General features: G+C 35.9%; 1 protein-coding gene across 1 annotated transcript; it reads left to right on the top strand.

Moving 5' to 3' along the window:
• Positions 1 to 12,802: 12,802 nt before the first annotated feature.
• Positions 12,803 to 16,230, top strand: LOC124172984 (insulin-like growth factor-binding protein complex acid labile subunit). The gene is made up of 3 exons (XM_046552515.1): positions 12,803 to 14,145; positions 15,218 to 15,848; positions 16,114 to 16,230. Exons 1-3 carry the CDS (start codon positions 12,803 to 12,805, stop codon positions 16,228 to 16,230), a joined length of 2,091 nt encoding a protein of 696 aa, XP_046408471.1.
• Positions 16,231 to 18,263: the final 2,033 nt, after the last annotated feature.

The following is an 18,263-nucleotide window of genomic DNA, read 5'->3' on the forward strand; positions in this document are numbered from 1 at the left end:
CAATTTTCACCATCTTAACCGGCTACACTCTTTCTCGAAATGGTCGCACAAGCGTTACGCAGGATGAAGGAGCCGCATGACCGTTTACCGCCACAAATGAAGAAAAAATTCTGCGTTCGTGTGAAATTACCCCAATGAAAAAATTGTATAAACCTGTTTCAAAATTTTATACAATTTATACGATTGCCATGGCAATTGTATAAATTGTATAAAATTTTCAAACAGGTTTATACAATTTTTTCATAGGGGTATTCTCTTAGACAGACGTGTAACTATCGACAAAGTGGCTCATCGTCTGCAAACAAGTCACCGTTCTGCCTACGAAAATATTTTTTTAAAATCCTTGACAGCATTGTAGTACCTATATCACCTTATTATATTTATAGCATATTATAAATTAATTGCAGATAATTATTTACGTAATTTGAGACACAGCAGCTCGATTCTGTAAATGTGATATGGCCGTCACAAGCGGATTTCGTCAATGTATTCACGGCTTTGACGCTGGAGCGATTCTGAAACTTTATAGTGACGTCACTCTCACAGCCGCGTCCGTGAAAGTATTCACGCCCAAGAGGGCCCGTGGTAGCTTCGTCGCGGCAATGCGCTCTAATTTTTCATTATGAATTTACGCTGTGATTGATAATTAATAGCACATTATTAATTAATTACGATGGTGGCTATTTCATATTGTCACTTCCCATAAGTAATATGTATTAAAAACAAATAAAAGAAATGCGTAAAGTTAAATTTACATTCGCGTCGTATTTAAATTGATTGGCCTTCATTGCGATTGAAGTTGGTGGGAAGTTAAACCTTGCGCTGAGGGTTTGACAATTATCTTATATTTGTGCATCATCTAGAATGTACAAGTAAAATACTCACAACTTAATGTTCATAATAATTTGGAGTAGAACCAACGGTAAAAGTATTGTGCGGTATTGAATGTTAACAGATTTATTTAATATTTGTTTCGTAAGTTCAAGCCTTTGATTTGTTTTTATTAACGAGAATGGAGGCTCTTTACATACCTCCGCTACTGTTGCATGAGCACCAATGTCGACGGAGGCAATAGATGCACATACTTCGGCGGCAGATACGCGATATCAACAATCCCTTCGAGACGTGAGATTGGCGATGGATCACCGAGTTCACACCACGATTAATTCGTAGACGTTTAGATGGCTTGCCGGGGCATACTTTAGTTCGTTAAGATAAACATTGATCATCTATTCCATCTCTTCCATGCATTATTGCTGCCGTTCAGTAACACGACCAACATGATTCGTTTTTCTGTTGACATTATAGAAATACTAAGACATGTAAACATCTCGTCCTCTAGCAGAAACTGTTGATAATCTACTCGTATTCGCGCCAGAAACATTTTCATCAGTATAAATCGTGAATAGTGGCATGTGCTTGCATAATCAGACATATATGTATACGCACCACAGCGCATTTAAAATTATGTACTGAAATGATGAGAACAGCTCAAACGCATACGAGAATGAACCATTATTAAATAATAAAATAACACTTGTTCTCATTCCGCGTAAGCATTAGCTCCATATTATGAGGAAATTAGAGCTAATTGTGCAATTACGAGCCCGCTACGTGATAACTGACTTTGATACGCAGCACTTGACAACATATAAAAGAGGTAATGTACAGTTTATAGCTATAAACTAATTAAACAACCGTAACTTATCATTAATAGGTACTTTTAAAAGAAAAGACCTCACTCAAAATTGAGTAAAGAAGTATTATTTACTTTGGGAGTGAATATTCCACGGCATTGTATATGTTTCTCTATGGTAACTGAAGTTGCAGTTGGCCGCTGAAGTAAGTTTGTGTCGGAGATTCTGATTCGTTCCTCGCGTCCGCACAGCTACCAACATAAGAAACTGAAGTGATCGTTCGCAATCCGTCAAACATCTCACGACACAGGCTTACAGGATCGCTTGAACGTCTTTCACGGTGAGAGGCGTGAGAATTCCACTGTGGTTCGAACCACGCGAAGCACAGGTATGACATTTACAGAATCGAACTGCTGGACAGTTGAAGTGATAATCAATCATATTTTCCGTGCCATCGATTGTTAATGTATGTTAAAATTTCGACTTTTGGACATAAATCGAAATTTGAACCAAAAAAATTGTTTAATGGAAGATATCGGCAGGTGTTACATGAAAGTAGTAAGTGCTAGTAACTCGTTTATTACTAATGCGAAAAACTCACAAAATTCACATTTGACTACTAAAAGCATCTCATTAGAGTAAATGCTTGACGTAATCGTAGTATAAAATCACACGTGCAACGTGTAGGAAATTATATCCAGGAAGTTTATTAGGGGAAAGGATATCCTTATTAAGAGAATTGGATAAGATTATGGATAGAAGTTATAATATGTAAAGAACAGACGAGTAACTATAGATAAAGCGGCATATCGTCTGAAAATTAATCACAGTTCTTCCGATGAAAGTAATTTTTAAAGACCCTCGACAGCATTTTTGAATCTATCCCACCTTATTATATTTATAACATGTTATAACTAAATATCACATAACAATTTATATAATTGGATACACTGGACAGTTGAAGTGATATTCAATCATATTTTCCGAGCCATCGATTCTTATAGGATGTTATAAGCTCAATTATGTTATTTGCTTCAATGTTGCCAAATCAATGTAGAGGACGACCTGTCCATTTTATATGAAAAGAAGGACATTAAATGCGCATAGCACAGCATTGTGCATGCTCATGCCAAGTAATTTCTAATCTTTACGCAAGCTTGAGGGTAAGTAAATTATTATCCGCAATTGGTTATATGTTTTTTTTATTTTTGTAATAACGTCGTTTTATGGTTAAAACGCATGCTTTATTTATTTTTTACAATGTCTATGCAAGTTCCAAGCTATTGGTTTAGTTAATTTATCGCTATCGTGCTGTTAATCATGGCTTCTCCGCTTTCTATTAGCGTTTAAATGAGAGTAGCGTTCAGTGATAAGTTTTCATTGGTTGGAAGGCGTATCAGGGGCCGAAATTCATCGAATAATTTCGGTACAGTACGGAAACAGCATTTTGATGCAACGGAGTGCCTAGTAATGGATTGAAATTTTTCGAAATGGTCGCGCAAGCGTTACGCTGGATGAAGGAGCTGGAAGACCGTTTACCGCCAGAAATGAAGAAAAATTCATCGTTCGCGTGAAATAATGCTCTTAGGCAGACGTATAACTATAGACGAAGTTGCTCATTGTCTGCAAATAAGTCACCGTTCTGCCCACGAAAACAATGTTTTTTTTTAAATCCTTGACAGCATTGTAGTACCTATCTCATCTTATTATATTTATAGCATATTATATCTAAAGTGCATATAATAATTTACGTAATTTGAGACACTGGACAGTTGAAGTGGTAGTCAGTCATATTTTCCGAGCCATCAATTCCTAATGTATGTTAAAAGTTCGACTTTTGGACGTAAATCGTAATTTGATCCAAAAGAATTGTTAATGGAAGATATCGACAGTTGTAAAATGAGAGTAGTTAGTAGTTGTAACTCTTCTATGACTAATGCGAAAAACTCACAGAATTCACATTTGACTACTAAAAGCACCTAATTATAATAATTGCTTGTCGTAATCGTAATATATATCGCACGTGCATCGGGTAGCCCAGGAAGTTTAGTTGGGGAAAGGATATCCTTGATGATAAAAGTTCTAATATGTAAAGGAGTATATATATATATAATATCATTTTCATGTGGTATAACTAAAACTAGACCGAACTGTCTATTAAGCCTAAAAGAAACTAGGATTCTTCAATAGAATCGGTCATATATTTAACAGTATTCATGACAGTATGTATTGCACTGGTACGTCCCAAATTAGTATATACTGTAGTTTAATAGCATACATATTTTAATACAGACTAAATTCGGCTTGAAATTTTCCAGAATAATTTTTAAAAATTGATTTATGACAAATTTCGCAGTCTGATGGTGATACTTTATGTCCTCTATTCTTCATAAATTGAAAACTGTTACACGAGAGTTTAACACACCGTCATATAAATTCTCCCTGTAAAAGGATTCCATTGTGCTATTTGTCAAACAGATTTTTGTGCTCTTGCCGGAAACGAAATATTCTCTCCTTACATTCCTCACCAAAAATATTCTTTTTCTTCCTTTGAAGGAAGGCCAAAGAAAAAATTTTTACACTTCGCACAAGGTAGACGTAAGAAATAATTGTGATAGAAGTCCATATTTTTAAGCAAATGGTCAATAAAAGGTTAATATATCCCCATTCCAAGACAGATTGAACATACCAATTACACAATAAAAACATAATTATAAAAAGAAAAACGGTGAAGCGATAAGAACACATAAATTATGTGAACACTGAAACAATACGAGGGATCAATGCAAAAAACAATTGAGAAAAGAAAGGCGTTAAACTTCCTATCGCATAAAGTTGCTTGCAGATCCATTTACAGGAAAACATTACCATGCTGATGCAACGGTTATTAAGAAATTCAGGGGAAAGTATGCTGGAAACGCTTGAGGCAAATTCAGTGTAACAAAGGAAAAACATGGAGAAAGAAAATTACTGTCATTTATTTCCTGTTAGATTACAGTTTTACGCCTTATACTTAAGAAAATTATTCCCTACTGGGAAATCTTTATTTTATCTTATGGCGAGGTTTCTGCTTATTTCCATACATTACGTGACACAGAGAAAGCAACTCTGACTACATGCGCAGTAGCTAATGCGCACTCTCCCCCATCCTTTCTCTGAGTGTCTACAAAGAGGGCGGTAGTTCCGGGCAGAGCCATAGAAGTGTGTGGTCGACCAGGGACAGAAGACACTGGGCCGTTTAGTGTTTCCACATCCGATTCCCTGCTTTAAAAGTGAGTCTTAACCGTAGTTTTTCTCTTCTATTATTCTTATGGTCGCCATTTTAATTAGGTGCCCTTTGTGGGTAATATCAGTTCATATCTATTGGCTTTATTGTAATTTAACCCGGTATCGCCTGAATTAAAAAGTTTCTGCGATTTTTGTGGCAATCATTTACCTAAATGTCAATGACACTCTGAGTCATTAGGTGCGAAATTAATTCTTTTACCACTAAGTGTTACGCCTAGCGGTACCATATGGTACCACCAACATATTTTGCATTATAACATCCCAAATATTCGGCTCACATCAAATAGTCATACTTTACACAAAATATACAGGCTACAAAAATCATAATTACATAATTGAAACCTTTGCATTAGCAATACATAGGGCCTAAGTAAAGAAAATGTAATGCTTGCTCTAAAACATTCCGTTTTTTTTTTGGGGCTAGGTGATAATTCTATAAATTCAAATGGCTATTAATGCGTTAAATTATGCTTTAGAATACCAATATTTTCGGAAAATGTCATTTAAAATGTTTTCAGCAATTTAAAACTTTCAAATACCCTAATAAATTACGATAAATAAGTAATTATTTACGTTTAACACTGCACTACCTGCTAGTACCATTTGGTACCGCTAGGTGTTAACGGGTTAACTCATTCAGTCCGAACGTCGGCTTAAAACGTCGGCTATTTTCATACGTAGATGACCTGACGTCGGGTATAGGATTCAGATTTTTCAACGCAATCGGCGGGAAGTGACCGCTAAAGTAGCAATCGTCTAATGAATTCAGGCCCGGCCTGACACCCAGCTTCTCGGGTCCTCATGGCCAATTCGCGGCATTTCAGCCCGAATATCCCTCACATTTATGATAGTGCCCATCGCAGGAATCCGTTGCAAAAGTCGTTTTGGTTGCAAAAGAATTGGTTGCAAAATTGTTAATTGTTTTTAAATGATACATTTTGCTGCATACTACAATAATTTTTGTCCGTAAGTAATTTTTAAACGAAATTTTAGCGTTAAAAATAACGGACTTTTGGACTTTTAGCGTTATTATCTTGTATTCACTAACCTTGTTGTTTTTAACAATATAAACCCCCTTTTAAATTCCACAATGCTTAAGATATTATTAGTAACTCTTTGATTACACTAAATTATTAAAAATCAAATATATTATTTGGTTTAAAATAAAACACTGGTACCGCAATAAGCTGATCGAGGATTCGTGCTAAGATAGGATAAGACGGTGAAGTCGAGTGGCCGGGGTAGGGGACAGGTGTCCCGTGGAGTAAGGTCCCAAATCTCTGCATCCAGGGTAACCTCACCCAAAAAAAGACCTGTACAGAGAGGATTAAAATATTCTCCTGCTACTCGTTGCAAGAAAATGTTTTTCTATAGCAGGCGCCGGCAGGAAAGCGATAATACCATATAAAATCATCATATAGTTCATCTGGCCAACCAAATACTAAAGCTACATCCCACAGTCATCTGGGAGTCCTTTTTGACTAATAAGTTTGTCTATTTTAGTTAATGACTTTTCTCATTTTTTATTTTTCTTTCGAATGATCAACCGAAATTATTCTACGATGTTTGATTCGCGAGAAAAACGACGATTTACTTAGAACCACGGGATGGGAGTTTTTTGTCCCATATGGGGAAAACATACAATTTCAGTTTTTTGTACACTTATTTTGTATTTAGCATAATAACAGGTTATACAAATTTAGTGATACAGGTGAAGTCGATTGACCTTGGTAGGGGACAGGTGCCCCATTGAGTGGTTTCCCAAATCTCTCGCGCAAAAATCCCAGGGTAACTCCAACAAAAAAAATGAACTGTACAGAGAGGTTTAAAATATTCCGCTGCTACTCGTTGCTAGAAAACGTTTTCCTATAGCAGGCGCCGGCAGGAAAGCAATAATACCATATAAATTCATCCTACAGTTCCTCTGGCCAACCAAATACTAAAGCTACATCCCACGGTAATCTGGGAGTCCTTTGTGAATCAAAGCATACCTTCGCCCTTCACAGTGAATGCATATCTACCAAAGTAATGGTTCCAGTAGGATTTTAAACAAATTTAGTGATATACAGAGTCTTTCAGCTAATAAATCCGTCTTTTTTCTTAATAATCTTCCAAGAAATTATCATTCTTCACCCATTTTGCCCTATGCCTGTCCTTCAACAATCAAAACTGTGAGTAGGCTCTTTAATTTCTTCATTTACCCTTTCCGGTCCAATAGTTTTTAAAAGTACTTTTTCAAAATAATTTCTCGGAAAAAATAAATAATTGACAGGAATCATTCCGTTTAAATGTTTTTATTATATCGTTTTAAGGAGAAAACCACCGGTTTTAATATTCTCCATGTTCACCAAAGAGGTTATTCTAGAAAAGTTTTCGATGTGTGATATGTCTTGAAATAATTCACGATTCCCTCAGCCCTTGTATGATCGCAGTTTCTATTGACGTCGCGCTAAATTTGTCCATGTATCTGATTCTAGCACTAAGTTTGTCGAGTCTGACTCCTCATTAGACCGGAAAAGGATTAACCCTCAATTGGTCGCACACCAAAACCTACGCAACTGGCCACGTCTGATCTTTGATCCCGATATAAGTTCATTGGGAGTCAAAAAAATATTTTTATTTTCCAAATAGAAGTAAAGCATACAGGAAAAAATCCATAAACTACAGACGATGTATAGAAAACGGTTTTAATATTTATGTAAAGAACACATATACATGTATTGAGCTTTACAACACCTGGAGAAAACTGCCTGCTATTTTAAACAGATCAATATGAATAAAAGGGAATAAAGAATCGGGCCAAATGTGGAAAACATCTGATACGCCGACGGTTGCGTCGGGGGAAAAACATCGGATGTAGCGAAAAACAGCAATACTTTGATAATGTAACTGTGCTCAGCGATAGAATTGCAATTAAAAAATGGACTAGAAAAATCTTATTCCGAACAACGTTATTTTAGTTAAAAATCCTTGAAGACAATACAGGCGGGTAAGTATGACCAGGCACAAGCATTTAAGAGGTAAGCAAACCCATCTCTACGTAATCTCTCTCCTGATGATCTCAAAGCTCAGCTTGACGTATTTTCTTGTAGACTTTCCCTCGTTTAACGTAATATAGAATACGAGGCTAGTCTTGTGGACCCTCATGAAATAGGCTGCAAATAGGAGATAAAACGCATGCAAAGAAGAACTGTTAGGCATGTGAAAGGTCGTTAAGATAGTATTGTTAGTGTAATTGACCTGTTAGATAACGTAGGATGTAAATCTCTATCAGAATTTAGTTTGTAAAATTTACTGAGCTTTTTAGATAAATTAAAAAGCAGTGTCTTATCGGAAGTAATTCGCCTTATGTTACGAATGCCACCACACTACGGTAGATCAGGTCATAAAAATAAAATGAGAGGGTTAGATCGCATGGCAGACAGATTAGGAATGCCTTTTTTCCACGATCAATAAGAGACTATCACGGCAGAGTTAGGACTCACAAATACGTTTGATTACTTTTGTTGAAGCAAAATAACATGGGTAAAATACACTCGTTTTTTCCGGGCGTTTACTTATTGGAGTTTTATATGCTAATGTATGGTTATAATGGTTATATACTAATGTATGGTCACTAATACTCTCCCATCTTCTAAGGGTGCGTATAAATCTTGATGGAACGTTCGATTACACATAAAGCTTGCGTCTGTTGTTTTCGTCTATATTGTATATTATTTATTGTGAAAAGGATAGCTGAATTTAAAACTCACTTCGGAAATATAACACAGATATATTCAATCAATTGAACCTTGTATTTATGTAGAATCTAATGATTTGATAGCTATAATATACCAAATTAACTATATTAATAGCTGCTTATCAGGCGTTATAGTTAGAAGATAGGATATCGGCTCAGATATTATTTTATAAACTGTAACATTTGAAAATTTAGTTAAATTTTATATAATATGACAAATTATTTGATTGTATTTTAAAGAGTGACTCATATTTTATACGTGTGGTAAACTATTATTTGAAAATATTTACTATCAACTGTATAATTTAAACAAATTATCTTTGTAATAAACCATATTTCTATTATTATTTATAAAAAAATATTTTCACAGCATTTTTGCTGGTCTTAGACGAGGTACGGGTATCACCAAGTATTGTCGTCTTTTTACTCAGTGTTGAAAAATTTTCTGACAATCCGGCAAGTATTTAAAATTGCTGCGTTTTGTATTGTAATAAACAAGTTATTCGGCAGTCCAATAATTTTAAGATCTTGATGGATTGAATGAGGCACTACTCCTGTGGCAGAGATAATGATTGGTATTATGTGTACTTAGTCTTTCTTATCTTAATTTAATTTTTTAGTTTTTCATACTTTTCCGTTTTGTTGGTGTAGGCTGTAGTAATATTATACGAATTAGGTACAGCAATGTCTGTCAAGTACGTTTCATTGTGAGTTTTATCCTGCACTACTAGATCAGGTCTACTGTACTGTTTTGTACTGTTTTATCGGTAATAAATTAACGGTCATAATAAATCTTTTGCATTGATCATTTTCAAGGATGGTTTTAGGTGTGTACTTATAACCATTTTATGTGAGTTTATACTTAATAGCTAAGTTCTGGTTGATGATGTTGCATATTTCATTGTGACGGTGCAAATAGTTTTTTTGGGAAAAGTAAGTGCATCCACTTGTGATGTGTTGTATCGTCTCAGAGGCATTATCACATTTTCTGCATCTGTCATCCAATAAATTTGGGTTTTTAATTATATCTTTTTCATTTTTTTTTTGTTTTCACCACCTAGTCTTGTATTTCGATCATAAATCCTTCTGTTTCTGGGAAGAGTTGCCCATGCCTGAGCCATGCGTCCCTAGTAGAAAAAAGTGTGTTCATTCAGTGTTCTTTTTATGTTCATTTAATGTTCAAATTGTGATCCTTTTATGTTCACCGAATGTTCACTTTATGTTCTTTTTATGTGTTTTGTGACAGAAAGAACATAAAAAGAACACAAAATGAACACTCGTCTGTGAACATAAAAAGAACATAATTTGAACACAAAATGAACACTTTTTTGATCATCAAAAGAACACAAAAAGAACATTTTGTTGAACAACAAAGAAAAAGCTTTCACGGAAGTCCCATCATTACCATGAATACTTTCACATCTTTGCGAATCAGATGTCAGTGTTTGGATAAGTTTCAAATCATTTTATTTCCAGCTTTTTTTATTAGAAACAAACTTAATAGTAGAAGCCAAATGCTCAGGCCTTATCCCTGTTTAGTATGCAATAAAGTACATATTGAGAGTGTTTTCAGGTGTTCCTTGATTGCATTCTCGGATCGTTCAATGTCCATTTTTTGATGATATGCCTTCATTTTGGGATAATTTTCCCGGAAATTCATTATTTTAAATTTCTAGAAATATTATGGAAAACTGCTAAAAAATACAGTTTTGTGGATTTCAAGATGGCGAAATTCAAACTCATTTTTGGTAGACAAAGTCTCCAAAATCATCTGTATTACTTGTTTTATGTAAAGCTACTTGTCATGACACATGAACTGCAGTTATCCACAATCACCTCCAAGGAATGAGAATTTTTATACTGGTTTATTTTAAAGAACAACAAAGAAAAATGTTCATTTTGTGTTCAACATAGTGAACATAAAATGAACATATAAAAAAATGTTCAATTTGTGTTCACCATGGTGAACATAAAATGAACACAAAGTGAACATAAAATGAACACATAAAAAAATGTTCATATTGTGTTCACCATGGTGAACATAAAATGAACTCAAAGGGAACACAAAATGAACATAAAGAAAAATGTTCATTTTGTGTTCAACATAGTGAACATAAAATGAACATATAAAAAAATGTTCAATTTGTGTTCACCATGGTGAACATAAAATGAACACAAAGTGAACATAAAATGAACGCATAAAAAAATGTTCATATTGTGTTCACCATGGTGAACATAAAATTAACTCAAAGGGAACACAAAATGAACATAAAGAAAAATGTTCATTTTGTGTTCACTGAGATGAACATAAAAAGAACATAAATTGAACATCAAAAGAACACACCAAGAAATTGGTGAACATAAAAGAACACCAAAAGAACATCAAAAGAACACTTGAACACTGAATGAACATATAAAGAACACCAAAAGAACACAATTTTTTCTACTAGGGGTGCGATGCATTTTTTGTCGATTTCAGGGGCCTCCAGGGCATGAGGGTGTCTTCCGTTAAGGGATTTAGCTTTCCGAATTGACATTTTACTGTCTGTATTAACAGGGGTTTCAATAATTTGCGTACCTTCGTCAGATAGGTTTTACGGTGTCAATTTATTGAATGCGTCGCAGAAAGTTCTCAGGCGATCCGAGGTAGATTTTTTGCTAAAATATATTTCCGTAACTGAGAAAGTGTTTAGCAATGCTGATTCTTGATGTCTACGATGCTCTTTCCACTAAATTTTCTGGGCAACGTGTTCCTCTCTATATCCGAGTTTTTATGGAGCATATTTTTCTCTGTCAATTGGGTCAAATTTTTCTTTGTAGGTCGTCTAGATTTGTTTGTGACCATTTGATTATACCAAAGGAGGATTAAATGTCAGGAGAGACATGGGATGGATGAGAGGGATATTTCTATTATTTTCCCTCTTACTATCTTGCAAGGTCTGTTCACAGTGAACGGACCAGGTCAAGTTCAACTATGTTTTGTTATTAGTTCAGTTATTATTCTATTGAAAGGAACCATCGGACAATATGACAGTTGTCCAGGATGACTGATTGTTGTATTTTTAGTAGAGTTTTCTCCAAGTTTAGTTTCTTTATTTGGTGTACAACTTCGCACGGTGTGATTCCTGTAGTTGTTATCACTATTGGGCATGTATCTACTATCACAAGGCTTTGATCTCTGCTGCAAGTTCTACATATTTATTAAATTTGGTGGAGTGTGCTTGGTGTATATTATGGTTCAAAGAAATTGTCACGTCAATGGGGTTTTATTATTATTATCAACTAAATAATAAATACAAAAAGGAGAGAATGAAATATGCTAATATAAATTTGAAAGCTGTAACAAAGTATTAGATCATCCGATGCTATACACTTAACCAATTACAACCTAATGTTGCTTCTGAGTAGCATAAAATATATATGCATTTTCAGCTATTTTAAGGAAACTTTTAAACGACGTGATCTTTTGTGCCGTGATGTTTAATGACGAAATATATAACTACCGATATCATTATTATTGAATAGAAATTTTCCACTTTTAAATGGAGAAGACTTGAAGCTTAATTTCTCCTAGGAGCAGCTATGAGTTAAAGAAGGATCAGGGTTTCAGTCGTTTTTAAGTTGCCTATCCTAAACATCTTCACAATCTTAAAAGTTAATTAAATAATTTGAAAACTTTGAAGAAGTCAAAAGAAAAATAAGGAATGGTTACTTACCGATTGTTTACTTTACATATTAAATGGATTATTAAACTTTTTGTCATAAAGTGTATTCGTTACATTGCATAATTTGTTATTGGACGATATATTGAATATAGCACTTAATGTTTGATCTGTTAACAAGCCAATGTCTGCTTGGCGGGCCCGGAAAAAAAACAGAAATAGAAAAAGAAATATATTTTAAACGTTTGCACAAAACCAATATTTATTTTATATGAATGAGGAACAATAAAAAACTAATATTATTATTTATTTTTATATTCATTTTATTTCAGGTTCAAATAATGTCAGGAGCTCGAAAACGCTGCAGCTTCTATGCTACGAAAGGACTGAGATACGTTTATATCGTCATCACCCTGCTAACCCTCATTGGATGTTCTACCAAAAAAATTACGATTGATTGTGAAGAGGTTGTAGTGATGGGCTATCATTGTATACATGAACCCAAGTGCATCAGATTGAGGCGAGACGAATTCTTCTGTGAAGACAAGGTTTTAATACGTCGATTTATGGTCAATATGCAACAAGAGAAACAAGTTTATACAAGGGTATATTATACAATGGAATGCATGGAAGAAACGGAGGAAGACCCGTATAATTACCTGTCCTTAATTCTGTCCACCAACTTCTCAGTGCCTTTCTATAGATACTCGAATAATTCAACTGATGGAGAACTTCGGGTGACTGATTGCTCAATTCCGTCTAGTAACCTATCAGTCCTATTTGGAGGCGAGAGTGCAGGTTTTTTCGGTAGGAGAGACATAATACTTGAAATATTAACAGTAGACTGCAAGGATGAAGAAACTCACTTTTCCATGAATCATTGGAGTGGATTGGAAACCTTGAAGAAACTGTACATCATCTGCCCAAAATTATCGAAGGTAGACAATGACCTTTTCTCTGGGGTATCAAAACGCCTCGAACACCTTCAATTCACCGACACGGAAATACAATATTTACCAAAAAGATTTTTCTCGAACATGGAAGTGATGGAGACGTTAGATCTTCGGCGAAACAAGCTCAGATCATTTAGGAGTAGTTACCTGAGGAGCATGTGGAATCTAAAAAAACTCTATCTCAGTGAAAACGAGATAGATAGCTTGGATGACGATATTTTTTTCCAAACAAAGCAGTTGACTCACCTCAAATTAGAAAGTAATTCACTCACAGCATTACCCACCAGTGTATGCAGCCTACGAAATCTTCAAAATCTAAATGCAGGGTATAATAGGATCAGTTTCATCCCTAAAGATTGTTTACGCAGTCTCCCATCCCTGTTTAGTATTTACCTTAACGGTAACAGACTTTTTACCTTTGGACTTGCATCGGAAAGCATATTACCCAACTACAACAATGAGTTGAGTTCTTTTGAAACGTTACCCAATTCATCTACAACGCTTGAGCAATCTAGAAACTTAAAAAATACGTGGATTGGCGGTCGTGGGGTCTGGGATCTTCTTCTGGACAATAACTCCTTGTCGTCCCTACCGGATGAGGCCTTCTATGGGATGGTCAAACTAAAAGTCTTGAAAATTTCCAGCAACAAAATTTCGCATTTTCCTGAAAACATCTTTTCCCGGAACAAAAATCTATACCATCTTCTGGCTTCGAACAATCTTTTCACCCACATTCCGGCGAGACTTTTGAAAAACAACACCAGACTACGAACACTGGACCTGTCCCACAATTTAATTGAGACACTACACGAGGATTTCTTCAGTAATTCCATTAAATTGTGCCACATAGATATCAGCGACAACAGGTTTGTTATTTCACAGTTTTTCCGGGTTAAGGTAAGTAGAATAGTTTCGCTTAGAGAGCTGTCGAGGCTGATAAGGCCAATATTAAGGATGATATTTTAAGGAAAATTCATCCTAGTGGACCACTGCATCGCTCATACTTTCTTATGCGATACTTTTGTACCATAACCTGCTTTCCTTATTTAAACGCCAAGATATAAACCCATTAATCCCCAGCGTTGCGTTAACGCAGCAATATTGAATCCTAATTCTCAGAACAAGTTTCTACCTCAGAATAATTTTTTCTTCGATTTACTGACTTATTTATGTATCTCTACTTCTAATTTTGTCATTTCCACCAACATTTTCATTTATATAATTGTATTTATATGACTGATGGCGTTTGGCATAAACATCGATGCGCACACACGAGACACCCTAGGGAGAAAGACATACCCCAGCATGTCCGTTGAAAGGCAGAATGGGGCATATCCTCCGAAGGAATACTGATAACTCCCGGCGAAGATGTCGAGTGTACAAATCACGATAAAAAATGAAGGATGTAACCTAATTTTTAAAAATAACTTTTGTATATTTATTTACTGGAGTTTTCCCAGCGTTGCGTATAAGCTGCATTTTGAAAATCTTTAAGTATGATGAAAATATTTTTTTTCCAAAAATTCATCTTAATTAAGCCAAAATAAATCAGAAAAGGCGAAGAACCGAAGTTAAGAGCACTACATTCAGTCTGGGGAATAATGGGTTAAAGATTTCTGAAGGAAAGAAAACTCCGTCATATTTGCATTTTTGGGGGCAAAGCCGTTTTTTCGAAATATTTACACAGTTACAATCAACGCACCTCATTATCATTGCCTTCTTGAATCTGGCCAAGCATTCAGAACAGAAAATCATAAAAGAGTTTTGTCAAATAAGTGTATTTTGGAGCATGCATTGTTGTATTGCCTGGTCCAGATATAACTATGCTCAACTAAAACTCAACTCGAGATCAAAATGTGGTGCTCAGACATCCTTAATTTCTAGAATAGGCTGATAAGTGTAAATGTATAAATAAATAATTTTAACATTTCTTTACAGGATCCACCATTTGCCGGACAAGATATTTAAACCATTCAAATCACAGAAACCGGAATGTCTCGAGTTTGTTCTCGATATGAGCAGAAATCGTCTGAAGGATGTGCCGGAACTGTCGATACCTGAGTTGACACACCTGGACCTATCCGGAAACCATCTGACTTTGTTCAAAACTGAAATATTATTGCAACCATCTCGTCTACAGGAGCTCAATCTGTCCCACAACCTTCTCCATACCATAGAAAATTCTGATGGGCCTGTCGAAATTAAATATCCATTTGGTAAATTGGAAGTTATCGACCTGTCATCAAACCAATTGACAGAGCTGCCAACATTTGGTTTTAAACTGGCTACCTTAAAACACCTCAACGTCAGCAGTAATAATTTCAAAGAACCGTTATCCATAACGATGTCTCTTTGTCATGCTTATTTTCACTCATTAGAAACTTTAGACATGTCACGTAGTCGTTTAAAGGGGATGGTATTAAGGTACGATTACATAACAGTAGAAAAGTTGAAGCACATGGACCTCTCCCACAACTTCATAGACCTGGAGGATTGCATCGAGGCTGTGGATGCCAGAAGGCTCGTGTGGGGATGTGTGTCACCCCTATACAGTTTTACAGCATTGGAGGTGAGAAACTTTGGAGTAAATCAAAATTCGGGGACAATTATCGCAAGGCCAATAGGAAGCCGAGGGGGAACAAGTGATTTTTGTCTAAAAATAGATTTTGTACATGAATTTGGGGAGAAAAGAAACGATGTCTACCAGATATTAAGTAATTGATGCACAGGGTGTTTCAAAAGAATGCATGTATTCATCATCAAGTTGTTGCCTGCCTTCCTATGCCATTTCAACCTCACTCCTAGTCTTAGGTCTCGTCTTCTTTTTCCTATAGCTCCTTCCTATCCTCACTGCATCTGTCATCTTCAGCCTCCTTCTTCCCCTTCTCTTTTCTCCATCCACTGTTCCCTCGTCTGCTGTCGTCAAAATCCCCTTCCCCCTTAACCCATAACCGGTGACGTGCGGTCTGAGAGACCGCTGCGTTTCTAAAATTTTACATATTTTCTAAATTAAGATTTCGAAATATCTCTAATTCTCGTTAGCTTCATATTTTTGCATAACAAGGACATCCCACTCTTAAAATTTAACGTTCCTTTTATTAATTTCTGTAAATTTGCAATTGAACTCGATTAGCGGTCTGTGAGACCGCACGTCACTTACTAAGAATGCATCAAGAAAAGGAATAAGCGGGAAAAATTTCATGGCTACTTACTACTTAAGGCCTTCCAAATTTAACATTTAAGGCCTTTTTTGAATCTGGCAAAATATTGATACATAAATATAATAATTATAACTCAAGTGTTTTTGGCATCAGTTTTTTGATCCTGCTTCAAATCATAATTTTTTTATGACAAATTGGTTCTTATTGGGAGTGTAAAAATTTTAATATGAATTTTATAATAGTTAAGGATTCAAAGATAAATTAAACAAAACAATAAAAATGACGTAGAAATATTTTATGAATTTTTGATTTATTGCGGTCTCCCAGACCGCACTTCATGGGTAGTGTAACAAGAATTGCACGTCACTGGTAAAGGATTAAAATATGTGACTACGTAGATTTCCGCGGTGTTCAGGTTCCAATTTCTCCATGTTTCCGGTGCAACCGCGTCAGTTTGTTGGTGATGACAACAGTTTCGCTGGCACTGCTGCCAGCGTCTTCAGGTCGAAGATGATGCCGGTCCACGATTTTCGTCCTCCTTATATATCATCGGACAATTTTAACAGAGACGACGGCTACCATCTGGATGCCCATTGGAGGAGGCTCATTAGGCGCACCAATAAGAGAGCGGCAGCCACAACTGGCGGGACTGACCCCCTATATAAGGCGGACGAAAATCGTGGACCGGCATCATCTTCGACCTGAAGACGCTGGCAGCAATGCCAGCGAAACTGTTGTCATCACCAACAAACCGACGCGGTTTTACCGGAAATATGGAGAAATTGGAAGGATTAAAATATGTCCGAACCGTTTCCCCTTTTGCATTTTTATTATTCTCAATTAACTTTTTCCCTCCCTTCCAAACTCTCTATCCAGCACCTTTTAATGCCTCAATGTATTCGCCCAATTAAATTTCTCCAGCCCTCACCACATCCACATTTCAAAAGCGTTGACCCTTTCCCTATATCTTCTTCCCAAGGTTAATTTTTCACATCCATATAACACAGAACACCTCCCGTAGCATTTCACCAATCTCTTCTTCATGCCCGAGTTCATGCTGCTATATAATAACTCTCGCTTCTTTTCCTCGTGTTGAATCAGTGAGTATCAATGAAAGTATTGTGGATATATCAAATGTAATTGCAAGTCATCATACTACCTCATCATAATCATCATCATTTGTAAAAAATCCTAAGATTGGTTTGAAGCAGCTCTCCACTCAATTCTCCCCTCAGAAAATCTATTTAATCCCACGTACTTCATCCCTTTCACATATTTCCATAACTGTTACATGTATTTTGTTCGAGGTCTTCCTTTTCCGTTCTTACTACCCACTTTCCCTCGACGGCTGTCTTCATCAGACCGTCATGAGTCAAAATATGTCTTACAAGGTTTTTCCATCTTCTTATTAAGGTTTTAATGAGGCCTCTATTCTCTCCTTCTCTTCTTAGTACTTCCTCATCACTAACACGGTCGATCCATTTTATCCCCGTCATTCTTCTGCATCAACTTATTTCGAAGGCGTTTTTACTTGCTTTCTAAGCTGCGGTCATTGTCCATGATTCATTTACGCACTGGAGCATACTCCAGATGTTGGTTCTTATAATACGTGTCTTTACTATCGCATTCATGTTTCCCGTTGTAAGCAGATCTCTCTTATGTAGGAATGGTCCCTTCGATTTGGGTTTTCTGTCCATAATTTCTTACTTGCTTCTCCAGTCGCTAGTGATCCTGCTCCTCAAACAACAGAATTCATCCACCTCTATCATTGTTTGCTTCCCTATTTTAATGTTAGTCTTGACTTCTTGTCCTCTGCTCTAAAC

Source organism: Ischnura elegans (genome assembly GCF_921293095.1).
Source record: "Ischnura elegans chromosome 13 unlocalized genomic scaffold, ioIscEleg1.1 SUPER_13_unloc_3, whole genome shotgun sequence".
Taxonomy (NCBI): domain Eukaryota; kingdom Metazoa; phylum Arthropoda; class Insecta; order Odonata; family Coenagrionidae; genus Ischnura; species Ischnura elegans.